At 45.8% G+C, this 14,712-nt stretch overlaps 1 protein-coding gene across 3 annotated transcripts in view; it reads left to right on the top strand.

The window, feature by feature from the left end:
* Positions 1 to 14,712, top strand: part of zgc:171482 (zinc finger protein) — a 71,481-nt gene that overhangs the window by 22,828 nt on the left and 33,941 nt on the right. For 2 of the 3 annotated variants that reach the window (XM_036547130.1, XM_036547131.1), the window contains 2 exons: positions 1,042 to 1,134; positions 10,642 to 10,801. In XM_036547130.1, coding sequence (XP_036403023.1) covers positions 1,042 to 1,134; positions 10,642 to 10,801 — 253 coding nt within the window. Of the gene's footprint in view, positions 1 to 75; positions 127 to 1,041; positions 1,135 to 10,641; positions 10,802 to 14,712 lie in introns of those variants that run through there. The other variant, XM_036547132.1, reaches the window with a different exon arrangement.

Genomic DNA, 14,712 nt, shown 5'->3' with positions numbered 1-14,712 from the left:
GGACCAATCAATCCTAATTAATTAAGGACTCGGCTGGAACGGAGTATCTGCACGCCCTGTGAGAAACAGTGAGAACTGGAACAGGAAGCCTCGCAAAGAATAAGACACTTTGTTCGTTAAACGAAGGTCCGCTATCTTGCGCCACTGCTAGAGTTCACACCTGGAAGCTGCCGCGGTCTCAGCTGGCGCTGGGATTCAGACTCGCGCAACATGCAACCGTTTTGTATCAAGTAAACGTACAATTTATTGAAAAGACAACCCAGCTCAAGATAAAGGAGAAATACAAAATAAATGCAACGAAATAACACAGAAGTGTTACAGAAAGGTTGCGTTTTCAAGGAAAAGCTCAACATTGTGCCAGGAGTCATGTGACCCTCCTAGCAGCGAGACACGAAACCCCAATCACTTGAATAGCAAATAATTACATTTTAACAAAATTAGAACATAATGTGTTCTAAGGCAGTGTTTCTCATCCGGGACTATGCGTGTTGCTGGGGCTACATGGCAATGTCCCAGGAGATAGACAAGGAGATCGCTAAATTGTGAAATAATGAAAAATATTAAGGCACTGTAAACAGTAAACAATCCCGATTTGAATCAACAAATGAAAACTAACAGTTACCAAACTAAAGTTTTTATGGATGTAAAAGGAAATTATGGGCTTTGAAAAAGAAAACTTGAAAATATTTTCTGTGCATCAATCATTTTTTGGATCTGAGTAGGAAGCACTTCTCTAAGCACTTCTCTGAGAACAGTGACTTGGATGTCTGACTTCTTCCACACTTTACAGTGCCGTCTCTCATAGCGCAGGACCACAGAGGGGCATTACTCAGACTCCTGTCACAGCGGGCACTGCCATGATTGCACTTTGATTCCATCAGTCGACCATCAGGGGTGCGCGTGGGTCTCCACAGGCTGCCAGCCTTCGCTGTCGAAATCGGACTGGCCTTCGAAGGCTGCCCAAAGGAGCTCTGTGGACCGTGCGCTCGGCGTACCCTCTCAGCCTGTGTCTTTTCTTCTTTTTCCTCTCTCCTGTCACAGAGCAAGAAACACGCCAATAAAGTGCGCCTCTTCTACATGCTGCATCCCGAGGACGGGGGCCCCCCCTCCAAGAGACTGAGGCCCGACAATCCGGTACGTGAGCTACATCTCACCCCCACCCCCACCCCTATCCATGTTTCACTTTCTATGTCTTTTTTACTGTCTGACAGGGCACACACTGAAGTTAATGGAGCTTTTTACTGAAGGGGCCAACTGGGATAATGTTGTCTGTTTTGCCCCCTGGGCAGAGGTGGGAGCTTCAGCTGATGTTTTTTTGTATTTGGCAGAGGAATGACACTGCCAGCTCAGGGACAACGGAGACCTGACGGGGTTATGACAAATGAACGATCCCCCTGCTGTCCCATGATCTAGATAGCGTCCATTAAGTTTATGATCCTTTTTACTAATGGAGCCATTTGGGATGATGTTGGGTGTTTGGGCCCCTGAGCAGAGGTGGGAGCGCTGCCTGACGGTTGGGTGGTTTTTGACAGAGTGCCGTCACTGCTGACTGTGGTAGACACTTGAAGCATGATGGGGTTTCTGAAAAACGAGAGCCTGCTCTCAAACAGGAGCAAAACGGTTGTGCTGCATTCGAGCTGAACCTGGAGGCACGCAAACCTGGCACACAAAACGGGCACCAGGCATTTGGGTGTTATCAGAGCCAAACACACCTGAAAGGACGGCATTTTATGCTGTGCCAAGCTGATTCTCTCCCCATGGTGGGGATGCCCACTGTGCAGGTGCCTCGCAGGAGCCTCCCTGCCCCAGGCTGGTTAGCGCAGTCTGCTGGTCTGTTGTCTCCTCTGTAAAACACCTGGCACCACTCAGCCTAGGTACGCGCAGGCCAACCTGTTGACGCAGGCAGGCCTCAGTGTGGTGAAGACATTCGCTCAGAGCCCCCAGGACAGGAATCTCAGCAGCCGTCTGTGGTGGGGATGAGAACAGGGATGCAATGCTATGTTAGACTCAGAGACTCCTTGCTGTTTCCTCCATGATCAGATATGTTATTTGAATATTGTGTTGTGTGGGGTTATTTGTTTTTTTTTATGTCATTTGGAGTGTTGACCAAACCAAGAGGTATTAGCCCATGATGTACACAGCACTGGGTTAGGATGTGGGGTGTCCCATGGAATGGAATTTATTCCCTATTATTTATAATTCTAGCTTTGTTTGAAAAACAAGAAAACCAACAACTGAAGCAGCCTAGCTGGCATGAATTCTCTGGAGTGAACCTTACTACTAGGCCTTTCTGTAGACCTTACCTGACTATATATACTTATACATATGTATACGTATATATAATACACACACACACACGCGTGTGTGTGCTTGTGTGTGTGTGTGTGTGTGTGTGTGTGCGTGTGTGTGTTTGTATACATATGTATAAGTATATATGGTCAGGCATGTACTTCTCTTCTCAAGATTCAGTCTGTCTTCCTGCTTCCAGTAGCTGCCAACCACACAGTAGAAGTGCAGTGTACAAAGAGCAGTGACCTCCATAGAGTCCTGATAATGCTTTTATATGAGGCAAAGATAATAGGCCATAGAAGCAGTGCTGACAGCAATGATGGTGCTATATTTTGACGCTGAGTGTGGCAGGCATTGCGGCAGGCTCTTATTCACACTTCATCTGTTTGTTTTGGTATTGGACCAGGAACTGGTGTGACACCGCAGCACTTTTCCAGAATTTTCTTTTAGGATCGATGCATCTGTTCTTGTTTTTTTCTGCGTTACGTAATTGTACGGGGACGTGCTGTTTTTGTTTTTTTTTCCGTTTGTTTTTTGTCACAGCTAAATCCTCATTTTCGTACAAAGATATCTTTTTTTTCATAAAGATGATTTTCCGTAAACATGTGCCGCAAACAGGAAGATGAAAAGCAAAGGACTGAGGCACGAGACGGGAGAGGGGGCAAAATTGTGCGCTAATTTGTCCGCCATTTGCAGTCCTCAAAGCGCGCTCATTTCCCCGCTGAAAATGAGGTGTCCTGTGCCGCTGCCAGCGCCTTCAGTCTGATGGCACTTTTGTGTACACAGACTTAAGTGATTAATACCTGCTGTTTGGAAAACAGAGTAAAAATGTGAGAGGAGAACATTGGGCATCAATGACGCAGAACAAGCCAAGTGTCTGTGAGAGATAATCTTACTTCTAGCAAAACTGCCGCTCTTTGCTGGCGGCTCCTCACAATCCGCAGGATGTAAATGGTTGTTCTGCTCATTCATTTCTTTTGTGATGTCATAAAAGGTTGGTCTCTTGAGCTGAGTCAACCCCCCCCTGCCCCCCCCCCCACCAGTGACCTCTGTGGACGGGGCCTCTGCTCACTCCACCACGCCCCTACCTGCTTATCTGTTGCTAAGCGCCGCAGCTCCTGTAATTACTGATGAAATCCCTGTGAAGGAGATTAATCACCCCATGAAAATTCAGCTGCGGCTAATAGGTAGCCATCGCTGCTCCTCCGGTCGTCTGCTAATTAGAAGCTCATTAGTGAAGGGATTTTGGTGTTTATGAATGACCCTGTCGGGGGGTGGGGGGGTGTTGTTTGACCCCACAGATCAGGTCTGGCTACAAAGGGCACTGTCGCCTTAAGATAGCCCCTGGACAATTCGTCCCAGTCTCCCTGCAGGAAACTTTGCAGTATTGACCCCTCAGGGGGGGTGAATTTCCAGCAGCCCTCACACCTTAAGCACCTGCGTTGCCATATGTCACACCTCATCTGGACATTAGCAGGGAAATAATTGCATTCACCAATGGAACAAACCCCAGGGGTGAAGCAAACAGTTAGGAAGTTACTAAAATAATTAGAGGTGATTTAAATAGAAGCCCAGATCGGGCAAGCACCTGGCAAATTAAACATCAACAAACATGGAGTTCCGCACGTGGGTAATAACAATTTAAGGCAGGATCGTTTAAGCAAGGTGAATTGATTTAAATTAGATGTTAAATTAGAGTGTGTACAACATGCTAGGTGCAGCGCCGGACACACACAAGACTGCTGGCAAAAGGATGAGCCTCTCGGGACCTGCTCTGAATGGCCTGTGCTCTTTATTCAGACTGATGTTCTCACATGTCATGTGTAATGATGTGGATGACTGGAAAAGTAGTTCAAGTGCAACTAGCGCAGTCTAAAAGAGGATCAAACCCAAGACCTCCACAACCATTCGGCACAATTAATGAGGAGGTGCAGCGAGCAATTATACTCAATTAACAGCCAGGTCCCTCTCATAAGGGACTTATTGAGCACTCATGTAGACCTCGGGAGGTGTCGCCACCCTCCGCAGCTGCTTCTAAGCTCTGCTACGGCAGCAGTCAGCCATCAGTCCCTGCGGCTTACATTCTGCAGAGTAACAGCAAGCTCAAAACTTAAAGCACCGAGAAGTCATTATCGCGCTGGGGTTTTTTTTCTCTGGGTTTCTCTGGGATTCATCTTTCCAGACAGCCACCCCCCCCCCCCCGGAAATTTGGTTTGTCAAGACACGCAGGAACTGAGAGAGTCTGAGCCGTTAAAAGAAGTCCCCCCCCCCATCCTGTAACATGCTGCGCGGAACCGGATGACTGTGGCAGATAACTAGCGGAAAGTAGGTCGACGCAGGTTCCCTCGGTTAAAACACAAAAAAGAAACGTGAGTTTGCGTTCTTTGTTCTTTTTTTCCACCTTTCCTCGGAGAATGCCAATTCAAGCCCCACGATGGAACATTTGAAGCCACGCGATTGGGTCCTGGCGCAGATCTGCTTTGAAGCCTGCAGACAGGAGCAATCCCTCTCCTTGCTCCAGTCACACAGATCCGTATTTCTGGAAGTCTTCAAATGGAGAAAGGAGGTGCGCCTCAGACTCCCCGGTCTCCTCTGCCCCGACATCTTTATTTTTAGCGCTCCGCCGTTGTTTTGCGGAGAGACGCCGAGGAGTGGGAGGACAAAACAAACACACAATTAATTAAAAGCCCGTTGTCAAGAGGAAGGGCGAGGGGTTTTTTCTTATTGTTAGCATTGTTATTATTTATTCGAAAAGTAGGTCACATGTAAATGAGCCTCGTCAGATGCGGGTGACAGGGCGGGATAGCGCCCCTGGTGGGGAAGGAAAAGGGGTGCATTTGAGCAAAACTGAGGGAAGAATTCATCCTAAACCCCCCCCCACAAAAAAGGATAGTCTGTTGTCATCTCCGTAGATGGGGCTGGTAATGAGTTGTCAGTCATTTCCGATTTTGCTTGTTGCTGTCAAAAACAGTTTGTGTCCCAAGCGAGTTCAACTCCTTAGGCAGCGAGTCACATCCTCGCTTTTTTTGTTTTTGTTTTTTTTTCCCTCTTCCTCACCCGAAAGCAGCTAATTGTATTTCTAATTTGGCTTTTTCTCCCACAGTTCTCCGTGGGAACAGGCTTAACTATATGTTGTCACTTCTGCCTGCCCCCTGTGCTACTCGTGAGGATTTTTACATAAAATGTCAGCAGATAGTATTACATTCAGAGGCACGGGATTAGGAAGTCTGCAGTGGAACGTGCAGAGGAGAGAAGGGAGAGCTGAGAACATAAAGGAAACAAGCAGGCTTTGATGCCGGGCTGAAGCTCAAACGCTACTGCCCTCATGGGGGACTGGTACTCCAGCATGTGATAGAAATATGGGTCTGTGGTGAATTAAGATTCTGTTTACACATACACACACACACACAGACACACACACACACACACATACAAGCATGCATACACACACATGCACACACAGACACACGCATGCAGACACACACATGCACACACAGATACACAAACACACATGCATGCAGACACACCCATGCATACACAGACACATACATTCAAATACACGTGCACACTTGTGTACACGCACATACACACATACATACACACACACACACACACACACATGCATACACAGACGCATACCTACACACACACACACACGCACACACACACATATGCATACACAGACACATACATACACACACACACACACACACACACATGCATACACAGACACATACATACACACACACACACACACACAGACATATATATGCACACACACACACACACACACACGCACATGCAGCTGCACACCGACTCAGGTATACCCCCGTATGCTACAGCACCAATGCAGAAGCACAGACACAGGTAGACTGACACACATGCACACCTGCACATACACAGCAAGAGCTGTGCGAACATAAAGTGTGTGCATTTTGGTGCAGGACAGGGAGCTGGGATTAGGGACAGCTGTGTAAAACAGGAGTAGGTGGCTGAGATCTGGGCTGGAAAGTGTTGGCATGTAGCACTCTGCTGACTGCCTGGTACTGCACTGACTGCCCTACAGGGAAATCAAAGCACAGTCGTTCTGCTGTCCACTTCCAAGGATTTAGGTCAGATGCTGATGGAGAGAGACCAAAGCGCAGATTTTTCCCCTGTCACATTTTGCGGAAAGTTCCCTTTTATCATGTACACTTGACCCAAAATGGCTTCACCTTTGGAATCGGTTCTCCAGAAGCATATGCAGACAGAACCTTTCAAAGATACCAGTTTAAGTGTCTGCTTGGTAATTGACCTGACATCAGACCAACCTCAGGTGTCCTAAAACACTTTATTTATGAGAGCTGAGGTGGTTGCACTGAGGCAATGCAGGTGGATTTGGTGTGGGTCTGTGCGTTGGTCCTTGAGGTGGATTCCTGTCATGGGAGGGTGCAAACTGGTGAATTATGGGACAGAAATAAAACATGCTGAGCAGTAACACAGAAAGGTGGAAATCACCTGGCAGTTCAGGTTAAGTACCCCGCTGAAGGCTACAACAGAAGCTGGGAATCGAACCAGCAACTCCACGGTAATGTAATGGCCACTGACTTTTGGTGTGCTCAGCATGTTCACCTGCACACATTCCCTGAAGTTCGTTTTCAAATACCTGTGGACATTTTAACAGAACTGAATTTCCCATAAATGCACAAAGTGAATGATAACTGCAAGGCGAAGGCTGATGGTGTTGGTAGAGATTGACCCATGTTCAAGGACCCTGCTGACATCAAGCTCATATTGAGTGGTGGCATAGCGTTTTTCTGGAGTAGCGTGACATGCCACTCCATACATTCACACCCCCCCACCCCCACCCCCAAACACCCTCCCAGAAAAACCTTGAATAGCACACATGGTCTCCTCCAATAGCTCACCACACGCTACAGGGATCACCATAAATCACAGTCTCCATGGCTTTCCCCTGACTGTTTGCTTCTCTCCCATGGTGCTGTGGTAGCTGAGGTCACGCTATAGTTTCAGCGACTCTGACACATGCTGAGCTCATGGGTGAACTGGAGCTTTCTCAGCAGCACGCTCACTGCGGCCCAAAAGTAGGCTGTGCATGATTTAGCCCAGGGGGTCGCGCAGGCCCTAAAAACCCAACCCAATAAGAAGTGGACAAAGCAACCACAGCCAGCATAACAGGTAGCTGAGTTTCTTTTGTGTTTTCTCTGTTTCGTGCCCGCCTGATTTCTCGTGTTGTTGATCCCATGCTGACGTCTGCCTGACTTCCTAACTCGTCCCTGCCTGCCGTCCTGCCTTGGTTGCCTGATCTGCCTGCCTGCCCGGTTTTGACCCAGCCTGTTCCTGTTTTTGATCCCTGCTCCTTGTTTGCTCTGCCTCGGACTGCCTTCCTGATTTTTGACCCTGCCTGTTCTGCCATCAAGAACTTGCAATTCTAATAAAACCACTTGGAACTTGAATACGCCTGGTCTGCGTTTGAGTCCGTGCCTGTGCCCTGACACTTACTACAAACCTCAGATGTGCCGAATGCGTGCAGGTATTTGGATATGCACTTCAATCATCAAAGTCCAAAGTACACAAGAACGCACACATGTTGATTTTCATCAGGCCTCAGGAGGTGCCTGGTTCGATGTGGACCCAAACGGTGGCAATGCAGCTTGAGGCAGTAACTCACCTTAACCCGACATTGTATGCAGGTTTTTTTCAGTACAGTACATAATGGAAGCTGTTTTGGGAAAGTTAACTAGCGTATAAAAAGAGGGAAAACAGTGTTTTGAAATGTTGATAAAGGAGCGAGGTTGAGACTGAAGCCCCAGTTTCAGCCCAGTGACGGCAGGCAGATGGACTGCATGGCGTGCTGCTACATTATGACATGTAATCCTGACTCAGGACTGAGCTCATAAATCGCACTCTCAGTAATGACCAAGGAACACATTCTAAACTTTAACCCTTTTTTGGTTATGCTCACAGACATGGGAATTTGTTCAATACCTGTACTTTGGAGTACACTCAGGCCTATACACCACTCAGCACAGAGTGTATGTATGAGTATGTGTATGTGTGTGTGTGTATTTTTATGTGTGTGTCTGTACTTGTGCTTTTTGGATGCAGCAGTCGTCAGGGTTGGTAGGTGGTGCAGCTGCACAGTTGTAGGGATGTGAGAGATGTCAGGGAGAAGCAGCAGACGGAGCTTCATGAGGGACAGGGCCGCCCGCGAGGGCAGCCGCGGCGGGCGGACACCGAGACGCCGCCGCGCCGAACGGAGACGAGCCGCCAGCGCCGTTAAATATTTCATCCTAAGCGGCGAGCCGTCAGCGAGACCGGCACCCTGAGGGGAGGGGGGGGGGCTGCGAGGGGGGCTTCGCCTTGCCTGTTAGAGGGAAATTCAGGCGGAGCGTGACAACAGCACCGGCAGAGAGAGGACTCGCTGTCAGCACCTCAGTGGAGTGCCAGGCCCTGCTGGAGGGCAGAGTGCGCGGGAGAGCCGCATGTCCAATGTTTTCCCTGTATTTTATTTTTCTTCATAAGTTTTTTTTTTTGCCTGCTCTCCTGTTCGCATCAGTGGTTCCGCTCCTGTGCTCTGATTTGACATCTGACCTCGGGAGTGTAGCAAAAGTGGAAACAAATGGAGAGAGGGAGAGAGAGAGAGAGAGAGAGAGAGAGAGAGAGAGCAAGAGAGAGAGAGAGCTATTTAACACAGAAAGTAAGACACTTTGTTCCTTGCTATTGTCCAGATTCTTGTTTCTCACCAGCAATATCAGTGTTTTGTACTGTCAGCTAGTTCCCCCAGTTACCTGCTATAGATAATATGCTCCCTCCTTCCGTGCACAGCGTATACTTACAGAGTTTTTCTCTGATCTCCAGACTATTGAAGCACACAACCTCCCATTCTTCTTGTTTGTCTGATCTAGACACATGACCTTGTACTCCCTCTCAACCCTGAATACAGCCACAGTGTTCTACAGTAACAGACTCCCCTTACCATTGAAATGGATGACTGGTCTTTGAGTAGCCTTGAGAAATAGGCCAGAAATCAAGGACAGGGCTTGATCTCACTCTCTCTGACTGGTTCAATTACCGCTGAACTCTCTTGTGTCCTCAGTCTTGAGCTGCACTGAGGCTGAATTGTCAGTGGAGGTGGAGCCTAATGCCAAGGCTGCCAGTGGTGACCTTCACCCTGCGATCTCATTGGCTGCCTTGCTTGTCTGTCTCTATTGCCCACAGACAGAAAGACTCCAGTGAGCTGCATTGAAATAAATGCATTCATTTTTAGTGAAAATTCAACAAAATACGGAACAACCTTGGGGTTGAAAATCCACAAAAACATGAGGGAATAATACAATACAAGATAAAAAATTTAAAGAAAAACAAGAAAATAAGAGAAACTTGGCATTCACAACTCACAAAAACTTCAGGGTGTCAACAGTATGCAGTGGCAAAAAAGTCTATTTGAACCCCCTATAAGCAATTCTTTCTGATTTGTGCATAACATCCATTTTAAATGTAATCCTACCTTGGCTGACCTTTTAACAAAGTGAGCGCAGGGAAAAAAGAGAATAGAATAGAACATTTTTCCAATCCAAGTGGAATAAGTCAAAGAGTTGGATCTTGCATTTCTGGAACCATAAGGGACATGAAAAAATGCAGTAGTATATAATAGGGAAGGATTTCATATCCTCTGTGAGTGTGCTTATGTGTGTCTGTGTATGTGTGTATGTATGTGTGAGTGTGTGGTCATGGTGTGTGTGGACTCGTGCGTGAGGCCAAGGTGTCTGTGTTTACATGCATGGTGTCAGTGTGTATGCATGGGTATATGTGTGTGTGTGGTTCTCTTTTGTCTTCATTTACTTGTTTATCTTGTGGGCAGCTGGAGAATTTTGTCCAAACTGAACTTTATCCATTATTAAAACACATATTATTGGCCGGGATCCACTGGTGCAGATGAATATTTCATGTCATGTGTGACTGTGACCCCATGGGTCTGCTGCTCACACAGAGAGGCAGAGATTGGCAGGGTCTGAGAGCAGCGCTTATACAGAAAGAAATCCTCCTTTCTGCCACTGCCAGTTCCCTGGAAATGCTTCATAAGCTACATGTAGCATTGAATTTGCCTTCCTGTTTGTTTTACTGTATTTTTAGGCAACTGGGGAAATGTAGACATAATTTTTAATAAAAGTGTTCATTTTTTGAAGAGCTTTGATGTCCATCCTGATTTGAATTTGACAGTGCGCCAAAGGTACATTTTCCTCAGTGGTCTGAGCGTTCTCTGTGTACAGTGACACTACTTAGGTGCATGCAAGCAATAGCTGGCAAGCTGCAATCTCACCCCCAACCCCTGTCTTGCCCCCCTTCCAGGACAGTGATGAGACCGAGGTGGACCGGAACAAGTGCTGCACGCTCTGCAACATGTTCTTCACCTCCGCCATCGTGGCCCAGTCGCACTACCAGGGAAAGACTCACGCCAAGAGGGTGCGCCTGGTCCTGGGAGGCCCGCCCAGCACGCCCACACCCTCAGGTAGGCCACGCCCTCCTCTCAGCTGAGACAGCATCTGCCCAGTGGGCATCTCGTTCACAAACATACGCTGCATTCACATACAGCAGATGCTGTAACCCAGAGGGACTCACAGAGAGCTAGTACAAAGAGCGAATGTACTCTACGGCTTCTCGTTCCCTGAGGCATGTGATGCCATGGGTCTTGTTGTGTCCGCCTAAAACCTAAAAACAAAGAGCTTGGAAAAAAGGAGAAAACAGGGAAAATGTTCTGGGAGGGGAAAAAGGAAGGTTTCATTGCGCGTAAGCAGGGTCTCGCTGTGTTTCTGTTTCTGCTTTGTTTTTAATGCTCCATTTCAGTCCACGTGAGCTGTGCTGTGTCCTTGAGTAATGTATGGAGCTCACTCAGATTTACCTTAAGCATACTTTAAGAACCTCTGAGCATGATTCAAGCGGCTTTGGCAGCTGCTGAAAAAGATGGATAATGCCACAGGAGAAACACTCTCTTTAAATGTGTCACTTAGGTTGATGGCCAAAGCCCTGCTCAGAGAGACTGGATCAAGGTGAAATGTGGACACGCACACCTCGTGTTGAATTTATTGCAGTCTTGGGTTTTGGTTCTTTCAGTGCAGAAGGTGCTCCTAAAGGCATCAAAAACCACTGAGCAGTGGAAAAGCATAAAAATGATAAGTGACTTAGATGAGTTGTGCTTTTTGCTGCTGTGGGCTAGGAGAGTAAAGCACTCCATTCAGTGGTAGCGTTTGCCCAGTTGCGTGGCTGAGTTATGGACCCAGAGTGGACAGTTGCTGGAGGAATGGTTCTCGGTCTGGTGATAGGGGTGCAGAAGAACGGCGTGGGGCACACCACTGCCTCTCCCATGCATCAGGGTTGAAGGACGCACCCCATTTAGCACCAAGGACCAGCATCAAGGTCTGAAACATAACATTATTACACCCTTGGTTGTGAATGTTATGACAGCAAGCCATTACCAGACAATTGAGGGGGGGGGCTCTTTAGAAATGAGCCAGGCTGGTAAGTTAATGCAAACTGAAGAAACGCGATCCTTCAGGAACAAATCGCACACACACTATTCCTACACCCCAGTTCTACTGTGGTGTGACACAGCATCCCCGAGCCCAAGGATCAGAGGAGGTGGCAGCCCAGGATAAACCCAGCTTCACCGATCTTTCTCTCTACAGCTGCCTGCTGTAAGCGTCTGTTACAGTAGCTCTCATCGTGAAACCAGAAAAATATATTAGTGCTACATTCTTGATATGCAATTCCCTTTTTTGAAATGGACACATTTCAGTTCCTTAGCAGACACTGTCATCCAGAGGGACCTACACAGCATACTTTTTTTAGTGTTATCCATTTGTACAGCTAGATATTTACTGAGGCAAATCAGGTGAAGGACCTTGCCCAAGGGTGCAACAGCAAGGCCCCATCTGGGAATGGAGCCAGCAACCTTCAGGTTATGAGCCTTGTGCCTTACCACTATGCCACACTCATGCCCTCACTGTGGCTTTAAAGGTGAATGGAAAAATGAACTGCCTACTGTTATTTGATCAGTCATGTGCATGCAACATCCAGCTGGAGCTTGATATTAATTAAAAAGTTTTCTGGAAAGAGTAAGTATGTGAAAGAAGGCCCTGGGGGAGCATTTTAGTCACTCACCCACCTGCCAAACAAACAGCAAAGGACTAACAGTCGACCAAACTGTCCAACCAGCCGCTCTTCCTGGATTTTCACTTTTTTACATAACAATCCGGGCTACGTTTTCCACTCCCAGTTGACAGCTTGCCGTGTGAACAAAGAACAAAGAACTGTGCTCTTTCTGTAACACACAAGAACTGCATCTGTGAAAAGTGAGTTAGTGGCTTCTGTATAGAGGCTCTGTGTGTGTGTGTGTGTGAGGGGGGGATATTAGTTAATGAGAATGCAATGCTGCAGAATGGTTCTTCTTTACTATGATGTTATTGATCCGGGTAAGTGGACATAGAGGGGGTCAATGCCCTCTTCTCAGGCTTCATCTGTTGGATAATGTGCTATTAGAGTATCTTCTTTGCTCAGAGTGTGCATGCATGTCTTTTTTAAAGACACACCAGAGAACCAGAAAGCTCAGTTATACACCTTGATAGTCGCAGGCACAGAGTGACACTTCACAGCAGTGATCACGTTATTTCTTGTGAAAAGCTCTTCTTTGGTTTTTGACTGTCGAATCTTGTCCAAGAAATGGCTGCACTGTGCAAGTTTTTTCAGTGTTTTTCAAGTGAAGTATTTTCAGAATTTTTTCTTTTCAATGTCTTACCTTTCGACGGTACGGGCACATAATGTGGCACAAAGGAGGAGAAGGCGAACATAACTGTTGTACTTTTGGGTAGCCTATAAAAAAAATCTCACACATAGCCATCCAAATGGTGCTACCGGTACACATAATTTATTATTAATTATACATTTATTATAACAAGAAGGTAAGTTTTTGTTGTTCGGTATGTAATGGTAGGTCACCAGTTTTCACTATACCTATCACTATTACTTAGATACAGCTTAGCGAGCTACTAACCAGATCATAAACTACACTGTAAAGAATTGACTGTAGAATTTACAGTAAATACCTGGCAGAAAAGTTGCCAATAAAGAACTGTAAAATTGCTGTTAATTACTGTAAAAATAATTACATTGTATTATACATTCTAGTATATTACAGGATACTTTTTACAGGTTTTTGTTGTATATAAATTACAGCAATTTATTGTTGTTTTTTAACAGAAAAACAACAATTAATTGTATAGTTTACAACATTATCTTGTGTTCTATTCAAATTACAGAAGTTATCTGGCAACTAGAGTTGCCAGCAAATAGCTGTTAATACTTCACAATACAATATGTTGTTGTAGAATGTTTTTACAGTTAATTTTTGTTTTTACATTAGCAGCTTTGCAAATGATGCATATTGTGAAGTGTTTTGAATGAGACCAGGCTTGCTGGTAATCCAAAGTTCATCAACATTGCATTAGATTCACTTCACTTGTTCAATAATACCAGAGTCAGAGCTGCAACAAAACAAAACTTTTATTAAAACTCAATACAGTTTTACAATACATATGTAAGCTTTCAGAACCTGAGGTGACTTTCCTTTTTCTGAACAACTCCTAAAATTAGAGCCTCTGAGATAGAGATCTACTTAGAACAAACTCACATTAACAGGAAAGATGACAATAACTTGAATATTTCAGGATAATCTTCGCACCTGTTAGCCACTCAATGGTATTCAAATTAGTCAGTGTTGCAACAAAGTCAAGCATTATTAAAATTGACCATATACTAAGCTTAAAGGGCCAATCTGAAATCAGGACCTGAGGTAGAAATCTATTAAGAACAAGGTGACATTAATGTTAGAATAATGTTATTATATTATTTGCTGGTCCGTGCGAGTGTAATACATCCACCAAGTCTGATCCAGTCAAACTCCTTCCTTCTCGTGAGAACAAGAGCTTCGCCTGCATGTCAAACAGTAACGTTACACATCTTACTATATTTAACACAGAAGAGCTGTTAAAGTTAAATATCAGCCGAAATGAAAAGTCTTTCTTAAGGAGTCATACAAAGTGATATGTCATGATTTACGTCATGCTTTATATGTTATCTGTTAAATTGAGCAATATGTTAATAGAGTCTGGAAAGTAGTAAGGCCGGCAGTCACTGAACTCCAACTCCAGAGTGTGTATTTTCGGAGGAGTGGGCTTTTGTTTTCGGGATAACGGGCCGTCGGACTATGGCCTTTCGGTCCAATAAGACATTTTTCGAACTATTGGGGTTTTTGAGTAATGGGACCAATTCGCAGTCCCCCTGTTCTGCAGGAGATAGGGCAAATGCATGTAGCTAGCTTCAGCTTCATTTAAGCTGGCCTTAGTTAGCTAATGTTTGCTAAAAAAA

The sequence above is a fragment of the Megalops cyprinoides genome, chromosome 15, assembly GCF_013368585.1.
Source record: "Megalops cyprinoides isolate fMegCyp1 chromosome 15, fMegCyp1.pri, whole genome shotgun sequence".
Taxonomy (NCBI): Eukaryota; Metazoa; Chordata; class Actinopteri; order Elopiformes; family Megalopidae; genus Megalops; species Megalops cyprinoides.
Note: the sequence above shows the minus strand (reverse complement) of the source record. Positions and strands in the feature narration are given on the sequence as shown.